Source organism: Lepidothrix coronata, unplaced genomic scaffold, assembly GCF_001604755.1.
Source record: "Lepidothrix coronata isolate B3197 unplaced genomic scaffold, Lepidothrix_coronata-1.0 Scaffold104, whole genome shotgun sequence".
NCBI lineage: Eukaryota > Metazoa > Chordata > Aves > Passeriformes > Pipridae > Lepidothrix > Lepidothrix coronata.
In genome coordinates, this window is record NW_016690284.1 from 3,089,938 (window position 1) to 3,109,645 (window position 19,708).

General features: G+C 36.4%; 1 protein-coding gene across 7 annotated transcripts in view; it reads left to right on the forward strand.

Annotated features, from left to right (window-relative positions):
• The window catches only part of NFIB (nuclear factor I B), a 169,203-nt gene extending 149,763 nt beyond the window's left edge, over nt 1–19,440 (forward strand). For 4 of the 7 annotated variants that reach the window (XM_017823632.1, XM_017823633.1, XM_017823637.1 and 1 more), the window contains 2 exons: nt 1,814–1,902; nt 12,785–19,440. In XM_017823632.1, coding sequence (XP_017679121.1) covers nt 1,814–1,902; nt 12,785–12,914 — 219 coding nt within the window. In that variant the 3' untranslated portion in view covers nt 12,915–19,440. The remainder of the gene's footprint in view (nt 1–1,813; nt 1,903–12,784) is intronic. The other 3 variants (XM_017823635.1, XM_017823636.1, XM_017823639.1) reach the window with 1 other exon arrangement.
• The last annotated feature ends 268 nt before the right edge of the window (nt 19,441–19,708 follow it).

Here is a 19,708-nt window from a genome sequence, read left to right on the forward strand (position 1 = left end):
AAAAATATAGTGATTTAGTGCAGAAGCTAATTTACTAAAATGTAATATATCAATCCCTTACTGTTTTCCCCCAAATGGCAAATGCAGTTAGGTTCTATTGGAAGCTAAGTGCTTGCCAGTTTTTTTGAGTTAGATTTAAGTGCATAAAATTATTTGGTAACACTAAGTTTGTAATTTTAGTATTTTTTTAATGCCTGACTTTTACTCATCGATTTTGTATTTTGTGAAAGACAAAAAAAAAGGTGGATGGGTGGGTTTAACCTTTCAGTTTTCTGTTTCAGCTGGAAGTGAGTTTTAATAGATAAATTATAAAGTTTTAAAATATATACCTCTTGTGAAGATGATAACATTTTTATGGATTATAGTAGAAATACGTCTACTGTACAGTGAGTAACTGAGCTGAAATATTTTACTATGTTTTCACTATGAAAATCAGGTTTAGAACACTGTTTTGTATAGTGACTAAATCAAATATTTACTTACCCATTTCTTTAAACATATTCGCAGTTACCTCTAGCAAACTTTTTGACCGCCTGTTTCCTTTTCTGGTTAATTTCATGTGGTTTAGTCATGCTTTTAATGGCTTTTAGAAGGTCCCTTGGAGTTCTTTAGATAACAAACAAGAAACAATTGCTATGAAAACATCAAAGACTAACATTTCCATTTCTCAGACCTTAACAGCAGGAAGCTTATGACTCTAACAGCCAGACAGGGTCAGGTTTGCAATATTGTCTTGTCCTCAGCATTTGTATTTTTCAGGAAAAGACTGCAATTAATTGTGCTCCTGTGAAAACAGTTTATTATAGTTTGTTTGCTGTAGCCTGTGCTATCTAAAAACTGTGAATATGGATAAAATGCATTTAAACTTAGCAATATTATCTTCAGTTTGGAGTGCTGCATCGTATATATTGGAACAGCAATTTATATAAGCATGACTATACAGAGGTTAAAATGTATGTTTTATTCACAAGCCAGATAAGTTCACTTTCTTAAGCTTAAAAATAAGCAACATATCTTTTCAATAAATCTGCTAACACTATCAGGCAGCTGTTAAATAAACAGAGCTGTAGAGGGTTGCTTGAACAATCTGTGAAAGCAGAACTGATGATTTGAGGATCTGGGAAGAATTTGTTTCAGCTAACATTTAGTACATTCCTCATTATATTAAAATGTAGTAAAATATTTTAAATGCTACTTTTCTGAGTCTAAAGCAAGATTAGGTTATTTTATCACTTCATGCTAAGTAATACCACTTTCAGTAACACTAGATTAATAAACCTTAATTACATAATACCTTTACTCTTCTTAAATAAAAAGATAAGGGCATACAGTTTGTTTAATTTTGGCAAATTTTCTAAAAATTGCATGTCTTCTATGGTTTACAAAATGCATGCTGGAAGATATTGATTGTATTTGACCTTTACTCAATACACATTATATAGAGCATTGCTTAAAAACCCCAGCATTTTTATTTCCTTTCTCAAAATATCTCACTATTGAATATTAACATTTCCTTTTATTCCAGCTCAGTTTGTAATCTAATAATGGCTAATTGTTATGTGCTACACACTAGTTACTCTTTTATGCTTTATTAATAAAGGATCATATTAAAGTAGCATTATCTTAAGCAAATCTATAGGCGTTTATTTCTCAAAATAAGTTATTTTTCTTTGTATTCTTTTATTTTTTAAAGTTACTTCTTGGGAAGGTAAGATTTTTGCCATGTACAAGTACTAGTTTGCATGTATTCATTTAAATACTAAAAACTGTAGTATGCTCGATCCATATCTGACTGCTAGGTTTCAATTGACAGCTGAGAATTTGTGACTGGACCATGAATCAAAACGGCAGGCATTTATACCCCAGTGCCAGTGAGGATACATTGGGAATTACTTGGCAAAGGTAACATTTTAATTATTTCCACCCCTACACCACCTCTAAAAAAGTTGCATAGAGCTACGATATCTGTGTTAGTGGGTCTCCAGAGGTATATGTGACAGCGTTTGATCAAAGTATGTGTGTAACATTTCTCCTATACACATTCAGGTTATTCTTCATGTAAAAGCTGAATTTAGAAACTACCTTAGTTAAACACCTGGAACGATAATGTTGTGCTGTCAAATGCAACGGGTTTGTGAATTGAAGGGAATACTGATTTTAGGGTTTAAAAATGTCATTTCCAGTCATATTTTGGGGGCCTCAGTGTTAACACAAAGAAAATAGTACTGTTAGAGGTGTAGATGAGTATAAAACTAAATGGCTGAGGTGGTGGTTGTTTTGGGCAATGAATAACTATATTATCCATAGAGACTTTTCTGAGTAATTGACTGGTGTAGATGTAGGTCACTAAAATGAACATGAAGGTAAGCTATAAACAATCTTATTTGTCAACTAAATAACAGAATAATTAGGGGTGCTTTACACAAAAAAGAGGAGTTTTTTATATGAAAAAAGATCCACAAATAAAACAAGCGATAAACTCCATTAACCTTTGTTATATTATTAAACTGTAATATTTTACACCTCTTGGTATATAATGAAGTATGGTAACAGAAGAGGATGGGGGTGTGTTTGTGTCTAAATAGGTGTATAAAAAAATCAGCATAATTTTGATACATCTGTTTTCATCTTTTTCATGTGCAGGATTATCTGCAGCACTCAACACTTAATGGGAGTTGTACCTGTAAAACAGGTTGGGGGGTTGGGAGCCTGTCAGATGAAGCCAGTCACTCTTGAAATAATTTTAAATACTTTCTGGAAATTTGTGTGTACATGAAAATATATATATTTCTGAATAGTTTGTGTAAGAGTGTGTGTGAGTGTAGTTGTGTATATATATTGTGTGCAAAATGCCTTTTGATACACTATAGTACTATGGATTGTAAGAAGTTTTGGGGCTTTTGAGAATCAACTTGGAAGGCCAATTACTGAATTTGAAAATTGTGTTTACAAAATCTGAAGTTTAGATTTTTTTTCCAATTTTTTCTGTAATAATTTTTTAAATCTGTAAGAATTGTAGTGTAAAAATAAGGCTGTGTCACTTCTGTCTTTGTAGATTAAATAGCAGAATGGAAATTTAGCTAATGGATTCACCTCACTCCTCAAGGGCTATGATTCACATTATAGATCCCCATCATGCAGTAATTGTTTTCAATATACAGCCAGGAATGAATCCAAACTGAACTAGTATAGCACAGAGAGGGTTGATTTATTCTCCCACTACAAAGGGTGTTGCTTTTTCAGGGCATTGACAGCTGTTAGGAAATTACATCACAACAGCCTATCTAGGAATACCCTTGAATGGTTTTAATCAGTCATCACTCGAACCCTCTTTAAAGTAGTGCCAGTTATACTGGCTGAAGCACTGTCCTACTGTTTGCTGAATTCTGTTTTTCAGTACCCATCATACAAGACCATGGGCATAAATTGTAAAAAAAAAGGAAAGGCAGGGGAAAATATTTCTAGCAGTGACCATGAAAACCTTGGTGGTGAATGCAAGCATGCTCCATGATCCACTCAATGTTATAGACAAAACTGCCTTGCAGGTCACTCCCAGAATGCTGCCTGCCACTTTGGCCTGAGGAACGTACAGAAGCGCTGCCAGAAGAGCTTGGGCACGAACTCTGCCATAGGCATTTCCTTAGAGGCTATGTTGCTTGCTCTTGGATTAAGCACAGCCTTGAGGGACAAGGAAACGAACAGTTCTCTCTTAGCAGATTGCTTTTAGGATTTGGGTTTTGGAATACAACATTCCTTAAATTCCACAGGGGTGAGAATCTAAGAGGAGAAATTATACCTGCACAGGTGAAGGAGCAGTGAGACTTTCTAACACCAAAACTAATGCTAAAAAAAAGAGAGAATGTATTGCAAAACGAATTGTCACATGTTGGCAAAGAAATATATCCTAGTCCAGACAAGTTTCCACAACCCCAAATGCTTTGATTATGTTTGATTATGTGATTTCCTCAGATCTGTTGTGCTCATTTTGATAGTGCTTAATCTGACCTCTTACATCAGGCTTTTGTGGTTATTTTAGGTATACTGATTTTTCTGAAATATTAGTGACCTCAAGAAAGTAAAAAAGTTGGCAGTTCTTCAATGTTAACTGCCCTGTCTCTAAAGAGATCAGGGAGCAAACATGGTCAAGCTGAAAGCTTTGTCATGAAGCATTTTTGGTGAACCACAGTTTGAAAACTTGGGGAGAGTGAATGATGAAAAAACTTCTGTTGTTTCTGTGTTCTTTGTCTTATTAATAGTTGCCTATCATACCTGATGGTAGATCTAATGCATAGATTTCAAAATATGATACATAGATTTCAAAATATATTTTCTGGGATTTTGTTTCCTTATAAAATTATGTATCTGCAGGCATTTAAAGACTCAGGTGTAAGACAGTAGTGGTCTGAACTGAATTTTGCGAAAAAAAGAAGAGAATATGAATAATACAAGACAAAAACCCAACACCAAGCCACAGACTTTTTAGTCATTGATGAACACCATGTTCTACAAAACCAGAAGACTTGCAAGGAATAGTGATAAAAAAACCTAGATTAATACTTTGCTTACCTGAACTAACATTCTAGTATCTTTAAAGGAAATATATTAAAAATCCTGTGAGCATCCAAAAAAAAAAAAAGCCAAAAAGACCCTCAGTTACTTGATAAGGTATTTGAAAGTAGTAGTTTTTATTTTGCTCCTGATAACCTAACCATCTACAATTTTGTTTTGTTTTGGGTTTTTGTGGTTTACTTAGAGCATTAATTGTACATATTACGTCTTTATATATTTGTTCTTATATATGTGTTTCATATATGTGTTTCTGTATTTATTTGTAAATATATTTTATTATTTCTGATGAACTTTGAAAAATATTTAAACACATCCATAGAATTAAGTTCACCAGTACCTTTAAGATAATCTAGGCCAATTTTGGGTGTAAATGTAAAGAAGATACCCAGAACCATTAAAAAACCCCAAACCTTTCTTTTTTTTGGTAACTGCAGTTCTGTGATAATACTTGTGTTCCTGGAGACATAAGGCGTAGGGAAGCTGTGAAAATCTCTAAGGCTCATCTTGGAAAACACAGTCTCTGTCACTACGTGAGGGCAAGAGTGTTTGCAAAAAGTACACTTGAAACATGAGTGAGAGTGACAAAAAGTGTGTGTATGAGTCTGATAACGAGTTTGATCCTGAATCTAAGCCACTATTACACTATTAGTAGTATTTCCGGTATAAATACTCAGAAAAGCTGGCATGTCTGACCTCTTTTAGAGCATGTGGAGTATTTGGAGTATTTGCAAGTCTTTCACAGACTGTAAGCAGCTTTTCATTGACAAAGTGTACATTTTAACTCAGCTATTGACAAATGTGTTTTTATTTATATGAATTCTTTGAAGAATCATTCTGTGTTAGTTTTGTGGGTTAACTGTTACTTTACCTTTACAGTATCCAGGCAAATGGACTAGGCTAGCATTTCCTGCTTGTTCTGTTATCTTCACACATCATCACAATAAAACAGCTGGTTTGTTGCTGGAGATGGTGAGGGAAGCTCTGTTCTCAGAGTGCTAAATTTCCTTCTCAACTCTGGTTGTAGAAGTGTTCAGCATTCCAAGCATCATTCCCTCCCCCCCCACCCCAGCACCACTCTGTGTTTATGGTAACAATGCTGATAAAGCAATCAAATGGGATAATCTGATTTGTGAAAGAAGTCAGAGAGGAAGTGAGAATAGGTGCAGATTGCTTTTGCAGCACACTACCTTGTGCATGTTTGATATCCAGCAAACACATAGCTAAAGGAACACAGTCAGGAGCATTGCTGTGGCAAGCACTTTTTGGCAAACACAGACACCTGTTAGAGCAGTGGTTCATATACTCTGACCCCTGCCCCTCCCTCATCTCTCCCTCCTGTCCCCATTACCCTGGCAATGTTTTGGAATAGAAGTATCAATTCATTATGGAATAGAAGTATCAATTCATTATGATTTCAGAAAAAAAAGGCTGAAGTATCCTGATTGTAATAATATTCATGGAGAGAAAATCTAATGATTTCTGATCTTTATAAATTTAAATTACTAACTCTAATAGTTTTGCCCAACTCCATAATGCAGAAAGATGTGCAGAACATTATGTTTCCTCTCCATCTAGGCAAATATGTTCCAAACACTTCTTAAGAAATTAGTTGTATTCAAGCCAGACTTGCATGCTGCCATCCCACAGGAAATGGGTCAGTAATCCATTAAAATGCCATTAGATAATCTAATTTGGGACTTAATCTCTAAATTAACCATGCTCCATACTTGAAGCGTACTTGAGAGAAAGAAAAAAAGTTTATGTTTGAATCGATAGGGGAGCCGAAGCGTGAAGAAGGCTGTTTGTTTTTTCTGTAGCTGTGGTCACGTCTCAAGCCGTCTGGTAACCAGGAGAAACCAGACATGATGTAATTCCAGATTGAACTTGAACTTCAGGGACTTAGAATGGGGGAACAATGGACCATAGGAATCAATAATGTCCATTTTCCACATGATTATGTTTGGAGCTTGAAGTTAACCTTTATGAGAGAAGCAACAAGAACTGCAGTGTGACCAAAATGAATGAGATGATCTAGAAGCAAGATGTAAAAGTAAAGAAAACAACTTCAGTAATATTTTCTGAGTCGCACTGCAGATTCCAGCAGAATTAGAAAAGTTCTTGCTCTACAGTGAACTGATTGCCTGTTCTGAGCACTCTTTGTTCACTTAGGTGGGACAAACTTAATCTTATGTTTCCTGTCATGTGATTTTTGGCAGCTGCAAGGGAAGGAGGAGCATATTATAGACAATTCCCAAGTGTAAACTGTATCTTTAACCCCTTGGTTACTCCAGCTTTCTACTTTGTCAGCTTACCTCCAATTGTTTCTTTTGAAACAGTAGAACTGCACTGGTTTTATTTGTTTGGTTAGTTGGTGCTGTTAGGATTGTCTCTATTTAGTCATGCTAATTTGATAGATTCATAGTTATATTTTTTAAAACTGCTACGGTAAAAAATCTAATGGTTTAAAATGGAAATAGTAGTAATTGGAGGATATGAAGTAGTGCAGGTCTGTAAAATGGAGAGTCAGTTCTTCATAGCCGACCCAGTGGCCTCTGGTAACCCAAGCACGTATTCTCCATGGTTTGGCTTCACTTGGTCATGGCCTTCTCTGTGCAACTGCATGTTTTCAAACTTCCTTTAGCCCTGCTCCTGCACCAAATGCTCATACATGCACGGTCCAAAGCACAGCAGGAACATGCACCATTTCTCTGGGTCCTTCCACTGCTATGGGTAGTCTTTGTTAGTGATGGGCTCTGTAGCCTCTTCCTGTTCTTCCCTTACCCTTTTTTGTTGCACTGTCACAAGAAGGAGTCTGCAGGGAACAGAAAAAAGTATTCTTAGAGCAGAATTCCCTTTTCCCTCTTCTGGACATAAATCGGTAGGTCTTTATCTCCTCCATCTGCTAGATGGGTGGTATGTGCCTGCTAAACTATAAAGGTCATCCAAAATTAACCTGAGATATACTTAATATATCTCTTGAAGATATACTTAATATATCTCTTGAAACAAGTGCTCACCTTGGGGAAATTTGGCAGCTGTTTACCTACAGAGACCAGTTCAGAATGTTAACAAGTAGAAATTTAGCCAGGGCACTGGGATTAGCAAAATTGCATTTCTAAAATTCTTATTATCTTAGTAATTTTAAAGGCTAAAGGTCCCTTAACTAAGTGGGAACCTAGTACAGACATAGATGAACCTTGCTTGGTGGCTTGCTATTGTCTTCTCTCAAAATTGGAGGCATTTCTACCTTTTCTGTACAAAGACTGACTTGGCAGGATCTGATTTATCTTCTGTAAGGTAGTAGGTTCATGTACATGGTAATAAAGCCTCAAGAACGAAACTCTGGTTTAGATGTACTTTCTGAATGGTGAAATACTTTTAATTCTGAAACCGTAAAAGAAAGAAGGTAGTAAATGGTGGAAAATAAGAATCAGAAAGACTTCAGATTTACTCAGGTCAGATTAGATTTGTTTTTTATTGCATTTAGTTAATTGTTTAACATTATTATACTCTTCATGTTATTATAACCCCCAAAATGGACTGTATATACACATAATGTAAGTACTACTTGTGGTCCATTCCAGTAATATTTTAATGAGAGGTTCTTGAAACAGCAATTATTATCTTTAAGAGGAAATCATGGCAGAAATCTTCATTGAATTAACATCTGGAAACTGTAATAGATACTGTAATGGAGAATGTAAACCCTGTAGGCTGCTTGCAGAATTTTCCTTTGCTGTGTTATTACATTTGAACAGATAAATACGTTATTCTTCCTGTAGATAGAGAGGGACTGATGACTGTGTAACACACCTGATAGTCTAGCTATGGTGAAGTGAAAACCCTTCCTGGTAGTGAAATTACTTAAAGATATAATGTTTCAGGAAGGTGGTCCTGCAAATCGTACTTTCTATCACAAAGGCTGCTAGTACAAATCTCACTGCAGTATCTGATGGTGTTCTCATGTAATTTTCTTCAAAACTTAACCTTGAGCAGATTTTTTAGATGTCATTCATATTCCAAGGGAAAGGCATTTATATTTTGACCTGTGTCAGCACACATATCATAGATTTCCTCAGAAGCAGTAAGCTGGAGAGTGGGGTAGGCCTGCTTTATTCCACTCATACATACAAAGATTTTTTTTATAGGAAGGAGAAGCAGTGTGGGCAGAAGGACATTTCATTAACTTCTTCAAGGACAACCACTTTGCCTATGTCCTGTGCAATGGGAAGGAGTTTTGGCTTCACCGGTGCTGAGGCGCTTAGTGGACAGAGGCAAAGCATTGCCTTCATTTTTGTGAAACCATGAACTGGAACTATACCTGGCACTTACACAAACTGCAGGATAGTGTGGTGAAGGGAAAGGTGTTATTCTATTTCTTGCTATTGCTACCCATGTGGACACCAAGGCAGAGTTTGCTTTTCAGCCAGCAGGAACTGTCTTGTCATTTCTGCTAGGATGCTCTACAGAGAAACCATGAATGGTTTCCACAGCAGAAGCTGAACTCTGCAATATTCACAGAGGTCCCTTCAGAACAGGCCAGACAAAGTTGACAAGAGGACCTTGCTCTTCTGGGCTGTCAGTCTGGCTTGGCTGCATGCTGGCTTTCTGGAGAGCTACAAAGCAGACTGTGGCTCATGAGGTAGCTGAAAATTTAGCTAAATTTGCCATAAACATAATGGGGGGTTGTGGGAATGTTGGATAGACATTCAGCTTAGCAGAGCCTGTGTTGCGTTTTTGGTTATTTGTTGTGTCATGGCTGTTCTCAGAACTCTGCGCTGTGATTAGGGTTGTCCTCCTCAGTAGCTTTCAGTCAGGTTTCTTCCTTTGTCTGCAGTGAGCATCTGGTGGTGAAACCAGGACTGCGGTGGCCCAAGATAGACATACTGTAGTATGATAAGGTTTTTTCCCAAAATATGTTTTTTCCTAAAATATAGCCAGAACTCATCATGCCTTGAAGATCATGGCTCAAGAAGAGCCAGAAAACAGAGGGAATGGCTGTTTTTTCCAGCTGCCAGCACAGACTCTGCCCAGTTTAGATGTTTAGACCAGGACTTCAGTCATCTCCCGAGATGTGGGATTGGCAGCTGTTCGAGCCCTGCAGGAGGATGGTGTGAGGCTCTCCCAGTCCCACATGTGCTCTGCTGCTTGCACTACCATTTCTGGCAGAAGGCTTGGTGCGAGCAGTGCAAGGGACTTCAAAACTCCTGTGGGATACACACAGTGCTAACATGGGAGATATCTATTACTCCCTTGGGATTCATAAACAGTGCTGATGAATTTGTTGCAGTCTGCATTTTTCTTATGGTCATAATATAAGGAGGGAGGCTTGAAAGGTTTAAATAAACACCTGTATTAGATTTGTAGGTCATACAGCAGTAACAGTCCAGTTAGGCACTTGCTACAACTTATTTTATTGAGGACTTTCCACAAAAATCAAAATCTCTGTCTGGTATTTGAAGTAGCGGATGAAAAAGCTGCTGCAAATAGTAATTTGTTTTTAGTCACCATTTACTTGTTTTCTTCACCCACTGTAGTCGTTAGAAGGTTGGCAACTTTAAAACAAAGCAAAATGTCACACATATATATGTGTCCAACCACTGAAGTGCACTGTAAATCTTCAGAAAGATAACCTGGAGCCTGTGTGTTTAGCCTTTGCCACAGAAATTGTTTAAATACTATGTTTAAATACTATGTTTAAATACTATGTTGACGTCAAACATTCTTTTAGTTAGTCTTCTATTTTGTTTGAAGTCACTAAATACTGTAGATCGTGTGTTACAGGACAGCAAAGAACTGTGCACTGTAAAACATGCATTCAAGCAGATCCCAAGCAAACAAATCTTCTTGGTTCTTTATTTTTTTGTTACTAATTCCTATTTTAACAAATCCCTGTACTTGGAAGCAATTTGCTTTTTGTCTATTATTTCATAATTTACTTCTTAACATCACTGAAATCCAAAGAGGAAGGAGCAAAAAAAATGCATTTTAAAACAAATTTTGAAGGAAGATGAAGAATAAGTTGAAACAATTAAGCCTCTTAGATGAGATTCTGGTATTTACTTTATTTTTTTTTTTTTTGAAACATAATCTTTTCATCAGATCTCATTGGAAAAATCTTTCATGCATAACTGGGGTTTAGTCTTTGTGAGTGCTTGAAGATTTGTGATGTAACTATTTTTAATTTTCAAAACTTTTTTTTTCTCCATAACAGACTGTTTTTAAGAGTCAGTAGACTTGAAACAAAAAAAAAAAAAAAAGAAAAATTTTAGTGAAATGTATTAGCTGATCTTAGATTTTGAAAAGAGCAGATTTTTTTTTTAATTTCTGAAGAGTTTAAAATTATGAAGATTTTCGGGTGCCCTTCAAGAATATACCAACTGAAAAACAAAATAAAACAAAACACCCTATTGAATAATATTTGTACTTGAGACATTGAAAAAAATAATATATTCATAGTTATTTTATTTCCTTGATGAAATAAAATTGGTGCTGTTCCCTTCAGAATTTGACCATCATTGAGATAAGCAGGTCAGGAATTCCACTTTTTTGTGTGTCTAAAACAGGACACCGGAAATTAATTGTTAGGAGTCAAAATAGTAAATTAACAGATTTAGAGAGGTAAATAGTATGAAATAGGAGTACATGACAGAAGCTGTTTGTATTATTTTTAATATGAAAGACCTGAGGAATATGTCCCCTGGATTTCACAAAAGAAGTTGACTGCATTCTTTAATATTCATACAGCAGCAACTGAAAAGACCACAGAAGTCTGTCAGGTAAAATGTATTATTTTGTACACATTTAAAATAGATAATAAGAGTGTGTTTTACTCTTTACACCACTGCCACAAAAGTGCATCTGCTTATCCAGGAGAGAGCAGTCCAAAAAGGGGACCAAAGAAGAGAGGAAAGAAAACTTCCAGCATGCATCCTCCACAAAACACCGTCAGAGGGTTTAGTCTTCAGATGTGTTATCATGAAACTCATCAATCTATTCCCAGAATGTATTTCCAAGTAAGCAGTTATGTTTGTGGAAAGACCTAGTGAGGAGAAAAACTTGATAAGTGAAATGCAGAGGAAGGATGTGTTTGCATGCTCTGTGTCCAGTTTTGCTGTTAGTTCTTTGGCAATGATTACTGACATAAAGATACTGTTTTATTTCTGATTAAATGTGACAAGACTTTCTTTAAACTCATAGAACCATATAGCGTAGGATTATTTGTGTTGGATTTCTGATTTGCCAGAATCACATCTAAGGAAAAGGCTGCTCAGGGTCTGTGCTGGCTACTGATTAGCAGCAGCTGAGGCCTGTCTCTGAGTATCCATCTTGCAAATAGTGTTGGGGACAGTACCTGTTCTGCTTGGTGCCTGTTGAACTTGTCAGTGCCATTGGGACTTCAGCTCCTTAGTCACAGAGTGCTTTTGAAATGATGACTTAAGTTCCTTAAGTCATTGAATTGTCTTTGAAAATATTTTATTTCTCAGAGGTTTGTTGAAAAAGTTATGGTACTCACTGCTACCCTTGACTGATGGCTAGCCTTGGCTGCAAGTGTTTACATGATTGGGTCCTGTGTTAGCTGGTGTTCCTTAGACTCTGACACTTTTAGGGAAAAATCTCTTTCTGTTTTTTTGAATATTAAAAGTCTTCTGTTCTCTTGGTGATCTGCACACCTGAGAGGCCCAACTTGGGATAAATTGCTGGGTTGTAAGAGGGTAAGGTTTGCACAGGAAACTGAACAACTGAATCTTTATACAGCATTCTTGAAAAGAGAAAAACCTGTACACTGTAGTGTATTTCACTAGCTCTTAAATAACATCTGTTGTGCTATATATTGTCACTTGTATGGTTTACTTGTGTCTGCTCTATATATTTATGTCTGAAATTTTTGGGGGGCTTTCATAGGCAGGCCACCTAATGTAACACAGGAGTGTTACAACTTGCAACTGAGTTCAACAAAGTTATTTTTCTTTCAAATAACTCATACTTTCACAAAGAAAACTGGGAAGTAAAATCTCAAATAATACTCACAATTTGGTTTCCAATTTTATTTTAAGTAGTGCTATAATGAATATTTTTCATTATAGTAGTGATATAATGAATATATTTTCTGTAGTAATAATGAATATTGGCTTAACTCTGAGTCAAATTAATTTTATGTTTTGTTTTTTCTCTCTCTTTCTCTCTCTCCTTGTCTCTTTCCCCTTTTCAACAGTCCTGGTACCTGGGCTAGCTTGGTTCCTTTTCAAGTATCAAATAGGACACCGATCCTGCCGACAAATGTCCCAAATTATGGTTTGAACATAATTGGAGAGCCTTTCCTTCAAGCAGAAACAAGCAACTGAGGGAAAAAAATTTATTACAATTAAAAGCAAAATTAAAAAAAAAAAAAAAGAAAAAAGAGAAGAAGACAGGATGAGAAAAGAAACTGAAGAAAGAAGAAAAAGTAGACCAGCAAATGCAGCTCTTACAATCACTAATTCCCTTATGGTTGAAACTGAAATGAGATACAAAGGGTCGATGATATTTCACTGATGGGTAGAATGCAGCTCCTGCTAAGTAGCCTTTGTTATATGAAGTCCGCTGGGAAATAGATGTTCTGTCTCCGACAATATATTTTAACTGACTTTCTAGATGCCTTAATATTTGCATGATAAGCTAGTTCTATTGGTTTAGTATTCTTGTTGTTTACGCATGAGATCACTATTCCTGGTTATCTCACAAAACAAAGGCTAGGCAGCAGCAGCAGAGCTGCAGGAGGACAAGGGCTGTGAGCCAGCCATTTTCTCAACACTCTGATTTCTAAATGTTTTAAAAATAAGCTCTGTAGCCTTTAGTTATCAGTATGGTTTAATTAAACTTTGGCCCTTAATTCAGCCTTTTATAGTGTGTTATGCAGTTTGAAGTTTTCAATCAGTATGAACACACAGGCTCTATGAAAGAAATGCCTCTACATAGGTAAAAGTGTTATCTTCTCGTGCAACAGTAAAAACAAAAAAAGAAGCTGAAAAAAGTGACATTTTCCCCAATAAACACTTATAGAGGCAAGTGCAATTTAAAAATCGTATCTAAGGGGTCATCACTATAAGTCCTTCAGCCCTTGGACTCTAAATTGAGGGGATTAAAAATAGAAATAAAAATTACTTTGAACAAACTTACTTTTCCCCTCAATTTTTGAGGGCATTAAAAGGCATTAAATCAAGACAAATCATGTTCTTGAGAAAAAGAAATCAATGGAAACACAGCACTTATGTTGGTTTAGCTGCTGCCTCCACAGAGGGGTAGGATTTATTTATTTAAAGTTACTTGTTGCATCAAGAACCCATAGGGTTTACATCTTTCAGTAAAATCTACATCATAGAGACAAAGACATAGGCAAATCCATGTCACAAGGGCAAAGCTTACCGTTTACAAACTGGTAATACCAGGATGGGGATATGTTGTATTTAAATAATGCACTCTTAATGTAAGTCTAATTACAGGGTGCTGTAAACTTGCATGGTGCTTTCAGAAGTTAGCCTTGTTCAACAATTTTCACATATTGACAGAAATATAATGTGCATGGGCAGACATTTTGCCTCTACGTCTCTTTAAAAATTTAAAATACTCTTTCCAGTTATCCTAATTTGCACGAAGATATAATGTCCACATTACGTGCCTTGCCTTGAAATCTAAAAAATGGAAAAAAACAAAAAAAAGAAAAAACTACAAAAAAATTGACATCACTACACTTGTTTTGCTGCATTTATTATAATTTTAAATCTTTACCATTTTTATGACAAAATATTTTGTATTCCAGATGCGAAAAATGTGTGACATCATGGATTTTTTAGACAGTTATACCTTTATCTCACATTTATAAAGCATATCATGGCTGTGTATAGTTGCCGCTTAAGAATTGTAATCGACCAGCAATATTTTCAGTATTTTGGTGTTTTTTCTATTAACCTTTCATGTTTTTCATCTTCCAATTAATATTGGGGGGAGGGGATACAAATTTATACGAATTATGCAATACCAAGTTTTGCCTATGTAGGTAGTGCTTTTAGCTGTATTGGTTATTATAGGTAAGTACACAGATTTAAAAAAAAAAAAAAAAAGGAATACTGTATGCTTTTTTTGTTTGTTTTAATTGACCAAAGTGGGTACTGCTATTTTTGCAGTGTGATGAGGTCCTTTTCTGTACTGAGAGGTGGACAGGGGATTTTTTTTTTATACATACATATATATATATATTCTGGGGTGGGTGGGGAGGATTTTTAACACTTTACAGTGTAGCTGTGAAGCAGTGCACCCTTAGCCAGGCAAGGGCTGCAAAGCAACTGTTCTGCCTACTGTGACAAACTTTCAAATCGGTTCCCTCTTTTTAACTTCACACCTGGGGTGCAAGCTGAAATCATTTCTGGATTTAAAAAATAAATAATGAATTCTGTTGGAGGCAGACTTGACTTGAGGAAATTGTTTTACTTCAAGGGTTTTTTTCTTGAGAAAGAGAGACAGACAGAGAAATAGGTCAAGACCCACAGTGAGGTGAAGCATTTTCCATTCTGGCAGATACTGCACCCAAAAGAGTGCATGTTAGAAAATGCTTTTAGCTCAGAATGACAAAGACACTTGCTTTGTCTATGAAATGCAAATACAGGGCCAAAATCTTTGCTGGCATAGTTCCAGTGACTCCAGTTGACTCTGGAGTTGTTTATGCAGAGAATTTGCCTCCCTTAGACTGCTTGACTGGTAAAATTTATTTTTTTTTTTTTTACTTCACATTATTATTTTCCTCCCTGTCCTTCCACCAAGTTTTTTAATTCACAGCATCTGAATTACAACTTTCAGCCAGCTTGGGCTACATCAGAGGTTTGCAAAGTCTTCTCATACGGCAGATCACATGGAGAGTGATCTGTAGTGGAGAAGGAATTTATGCAAGGAATTAGACTATGATGGAAATGAAGGTCTTTTTCCAGTAAAATCTCATTTAGTAGACCAGTAATGGGCCTGTTGCTGGAGACCTCTTTTACACCAGGGATCTTTGCAACGTGTGGCTTAACACAGGGTGAATTTTTCTTTAAAGCACATCCTTTTATTAGGGTGCAAGCAGAGGAGAGTATAGATGTGGATATAAGATACTCTGGTAGGAAAATCCATCCTTTGCAGTTGTCTCTGCCTTTTGGAGGTTTTCTTACTCTGGAGCAGTCCCAGAGGTGCAGCTCCAGGTTCAGCCACCCCTTTGAGTACTGGTCAGGGGCACACCACCATTAGTTGCTTCTGGCTTCAGCCAGTCCATGGTGCTTAAGAGCCGTGGTGGTGGCACAACCCCGTGTCTCCAGGAGGAGATGTGTAGGCAGGGCCTGAATGGCTAAAGAGACAGGATTTGTAAAGAAATAAATCTTTGAGATTTAGCTAAACTGAAGAAAAATGTAAGACACAAAAAAAAAAAAAGAAAAGAAAAAAAAGGTAAAATTGTGTTGTTCTTTTTCTGAGCTCCATGGTAGATCAGTTGTTTGCTAAACATATGATAAAGTATGCTAGACCCAACCGGAGTGCATCATAGGCTCTGGTCTGGTGAAATAAATTATGTGTTGTCCTTTACACATGTCACTGATGCAGAACAGTTTGGAAGCAGAAAGGTGTGCTAGGGCGACATTCTTGATTATTACCATTAGAAAGGTGTTCCCCGTATGCTTTCAGTAGCACATTGGGAGAAAATTGGAACAAATTCAGGCTTCAACATGCAATAGCCAAAATGATGATTGCCCTTGTAGGAAGATGGATGCCCTTAACAGAGCCTTTTTTTAATCTCTGACCACCTATATGCAAAAAAAAGCTGAGCTTACAGATGCAATTTTTTAAAAAGTAAACTCTTTCCTTCCATGTGAATAAATGAGATTGTTCAGCAACTGTGGGTTTTTGACACCTGCCTCTCTAATAGAAAAGCCTGTTTGGAAGATAATGAACTTTTCATTTATTGTAGGTTGGTTTTGTTGGTTGTTTTGGTTTGGTTTGGTTTTTTTTGAGCTCAGCAGTCAAAAGATTAAGATGATTGAGAACTCAAATCCAGTCTCTGGCCTCCTCCTTCACCAGGAAGTGTATTCTGACTAAATTGAGCCACCCCGTTCTATGTGCACTGTTCTGCCTTTATTAAGTTGCTTTGCAGCCCTGGCCTCATGGCTGTGCCACTGAAGTGTGTTTCCCCTGGAGTGACATGAACGCTTGAGGCTTGACTAAGGAAAAAAAAAAGGCAGTGAAGGAGACTGTACATAAAGACATGGCAAAAATATTAATTATAGCAATATAGTTGTGGGGTGATGTTCAGGTGGGCAGCTCCATTGAAAATATGTGAATGAGCTTGTGAAGCTGCAAGTAGCAAGAAGAAAGGAGGATCTTCTGAATGAACCGCCTACCTTGTAGACAGTAATTTGTACACTGTATAGTTTTGTTAAGGATTTTTTTTTAATTAAAATACCCTTGTTTGTAAAGCTAACTTTTTAACAATTATAATGGAAATGTGTTTCCATTTTTAAACAAAAATATTCTTTGTTTGGAAACTGGACTTGGGTTAAAACTCTCCAGTTTCTTAATTTATGTATTAAAAAAAAAAATCTGTCCATGTTAGGAGTTATTTCGCAGATTCCTGTGCTTGAAAAGCGTGGGTTACTAATCCTTTAAAAATGTAAATGGAGAAAAGTTATATTTTATGAAGGTTATTTTGTTGTATTTAGTATTGGAAAAGTTGGTTTTCAGAGCATTTCAAAATGTTGGAAGCACCACTGTCTTTTTATTAGTATATATGGCCTTTAGCAAAAGTTTTTGTGATTGTTACATGATGGTATTTAAGATTAGGTTCACAGAGCAATTCAGGATAGGTAGAGAACTAAAACAGTACTTAAGTCTCACACAGCTGTGTCCTCAGGGAGCAGAATTTTGGATTTGCAACTTGTAGCTTCATAAGGACTTAATGAAAGAGATTGCACAAGGACATCTGTGACACCGGAGTGTGTTCTGTACCTAAATTTAAATTATGTGTACTGTGTGAGATTATGAAGGCTGCAGAAAGTTATCCCATATTCAGTGTACAGTTTTCACTTTCAATAAAAAAACTCTCTAATGTTGCTGGCAGTAAGGCCCCAAGCATGACATCCTCTATGGTTTACATGATCCTGTCAAGGTCTTTTGTTAACATTAACCAGCTGCATGCTCCTGGATTTTTTTATTGGGTTTCTATAGAAGGCTTAAGAAAAAAAAAAAAAGAGAGTAAAATCATATGCCAGCTAATAAAGTTAAACAGGAAGAGCTCAAAGCTGAATGTTCTACTCCATGCTGAAGGAGCTGAAAACTGCCTCCTTCTTATTTGCACTTTCTGCTAGTTCCCCAGTTTTTCTGATTTTTCAGAATTATGTGGGTGTGGTGGAGCACTGCAGTTGGAGGATAACATGGACCACTTATTTTGCCCTTTAACCCTGCACAGTGACCTTTGCATCAGCCAAACTTATTGCCATGACAACTCTTTGTACTGTTTCCATGCCACAGCTCTGTTGGTCACGTTGTCAGTAGTAAAGGGGACAAGTTGGAGACGGTCAATTTTTACATTTTTTTGTTGCAATTTTTTCTTCAATGGTTGTAAGTAGTTGTTTGTTTGTTTGTTTGTTTGTTTTTTATGATAAAAGGGTTCACTAGTTAGTACTCTTTAGAAATATCTGTGTGTTGCAATTCAGATGTATGTTGAATTTGTAAAAAGGGCTTCAGTGCCACTAGCATCATGATATACTAGAATAAGCCTTTGATACTTTCATTGCATGATACGGTAACAGTAAAACAAAAGGTGGCCTAAATAAATGGAGAGCAGTGTGAGCTAGTGACACTAAAGCCAGTCTTTGTATTACTGTATTTTTGACAGAATCGTTTTGAAAACTGTGCTACAGGGACTGATGTGGCAAATGTATCTCTATATGCAGAAGGAAGTTTTTTAAGAAGTATGGCTTATTATGCATTCTTCATTGAGGGCATTGAAGTTGCATGGACTGATAGAAGTTGATGCAAAATGAGAAAGAAACAAAAACCAGCAAAATGTTTACCAAAAAACTCAAACAAATGAGCAGTGCCTGTTCAATTTCACAGTCTCTGTTGAGTTCAGCTGTAAATATGTTTCAGATAACATTTTCTTCAAAAATAATCTCTACAACATTGTAGAATGTGAGGGGTTCCTTAATCCCAGGCATAGGCTTCTCAAGAGCTGCATTAGATGTCTTCATTAAGCTGTTAATTTGTGCTTATATCATATAGAACTTTTAGTAAGCTGGGAAGAGGCACCCCATCTCAATGATATTTCTCTGAGAACAACTTTTGTAGGGCTGTGTGTTTCTTTAGATACATTTAGTACAACTGTAGGTGACAAGTAGTCAGTTATTGCTTGCTAGCTACATACCAGGGTTGATCCATTTTAAAACTTTTGGCATTTTTCCCCATACCGGAGGCCATAAATCCTGAAGGTTACATTTTAATTAAAAAGACGGTGCATGCACAGTCTTTGTGTAATGAACCTTCACTAGTAGGATGTATTACAGTACAGCTACTTAATTTTGGAATTAGGGCCCTCTGGCATCAAAACTGCTTTTAGCCTGAGTGTTAACAAAGGTTTTTATTGTGCCTGGTTGGAGGATAATAATGTTCTTTTTGGTACTTTTTTTTTTAGGTTACAAATGAACTCAACTGCCACAAGTTTTAAACTGGTGTAAATCAAGCTTGACTTAATGTGATTGTTACTGTTATATCCAGCCTACACTGCTAGCAGCTGCTCATACTGCAGTCAATTACTGGAAGCGGATATATTTCCTATGCAAAAACTGTTTAAACAATAAAAATGAGCTATGCTACAGACTCTGGTCTTATGTTTTCTTTTCTGCCTCTAAGAGTCATAATTAGTAATATCTTAGAAACTAACCTGAAAGCTTGTACCCTGATAGCATGGTACAACTTAGAGAGTTCTGTGTATACTAAGTTTAGATTTAACATATTTGTTTGCACACATTTTGGCTTAGCAGTTCCACTGGAAGCAGAGGAGAACGAGAAGAAAAGGAGATACAGTCAGATAACTGACTCGATTTAAATTTTATGTTTAGTTTTCATCATCATGTTTTACCAACCC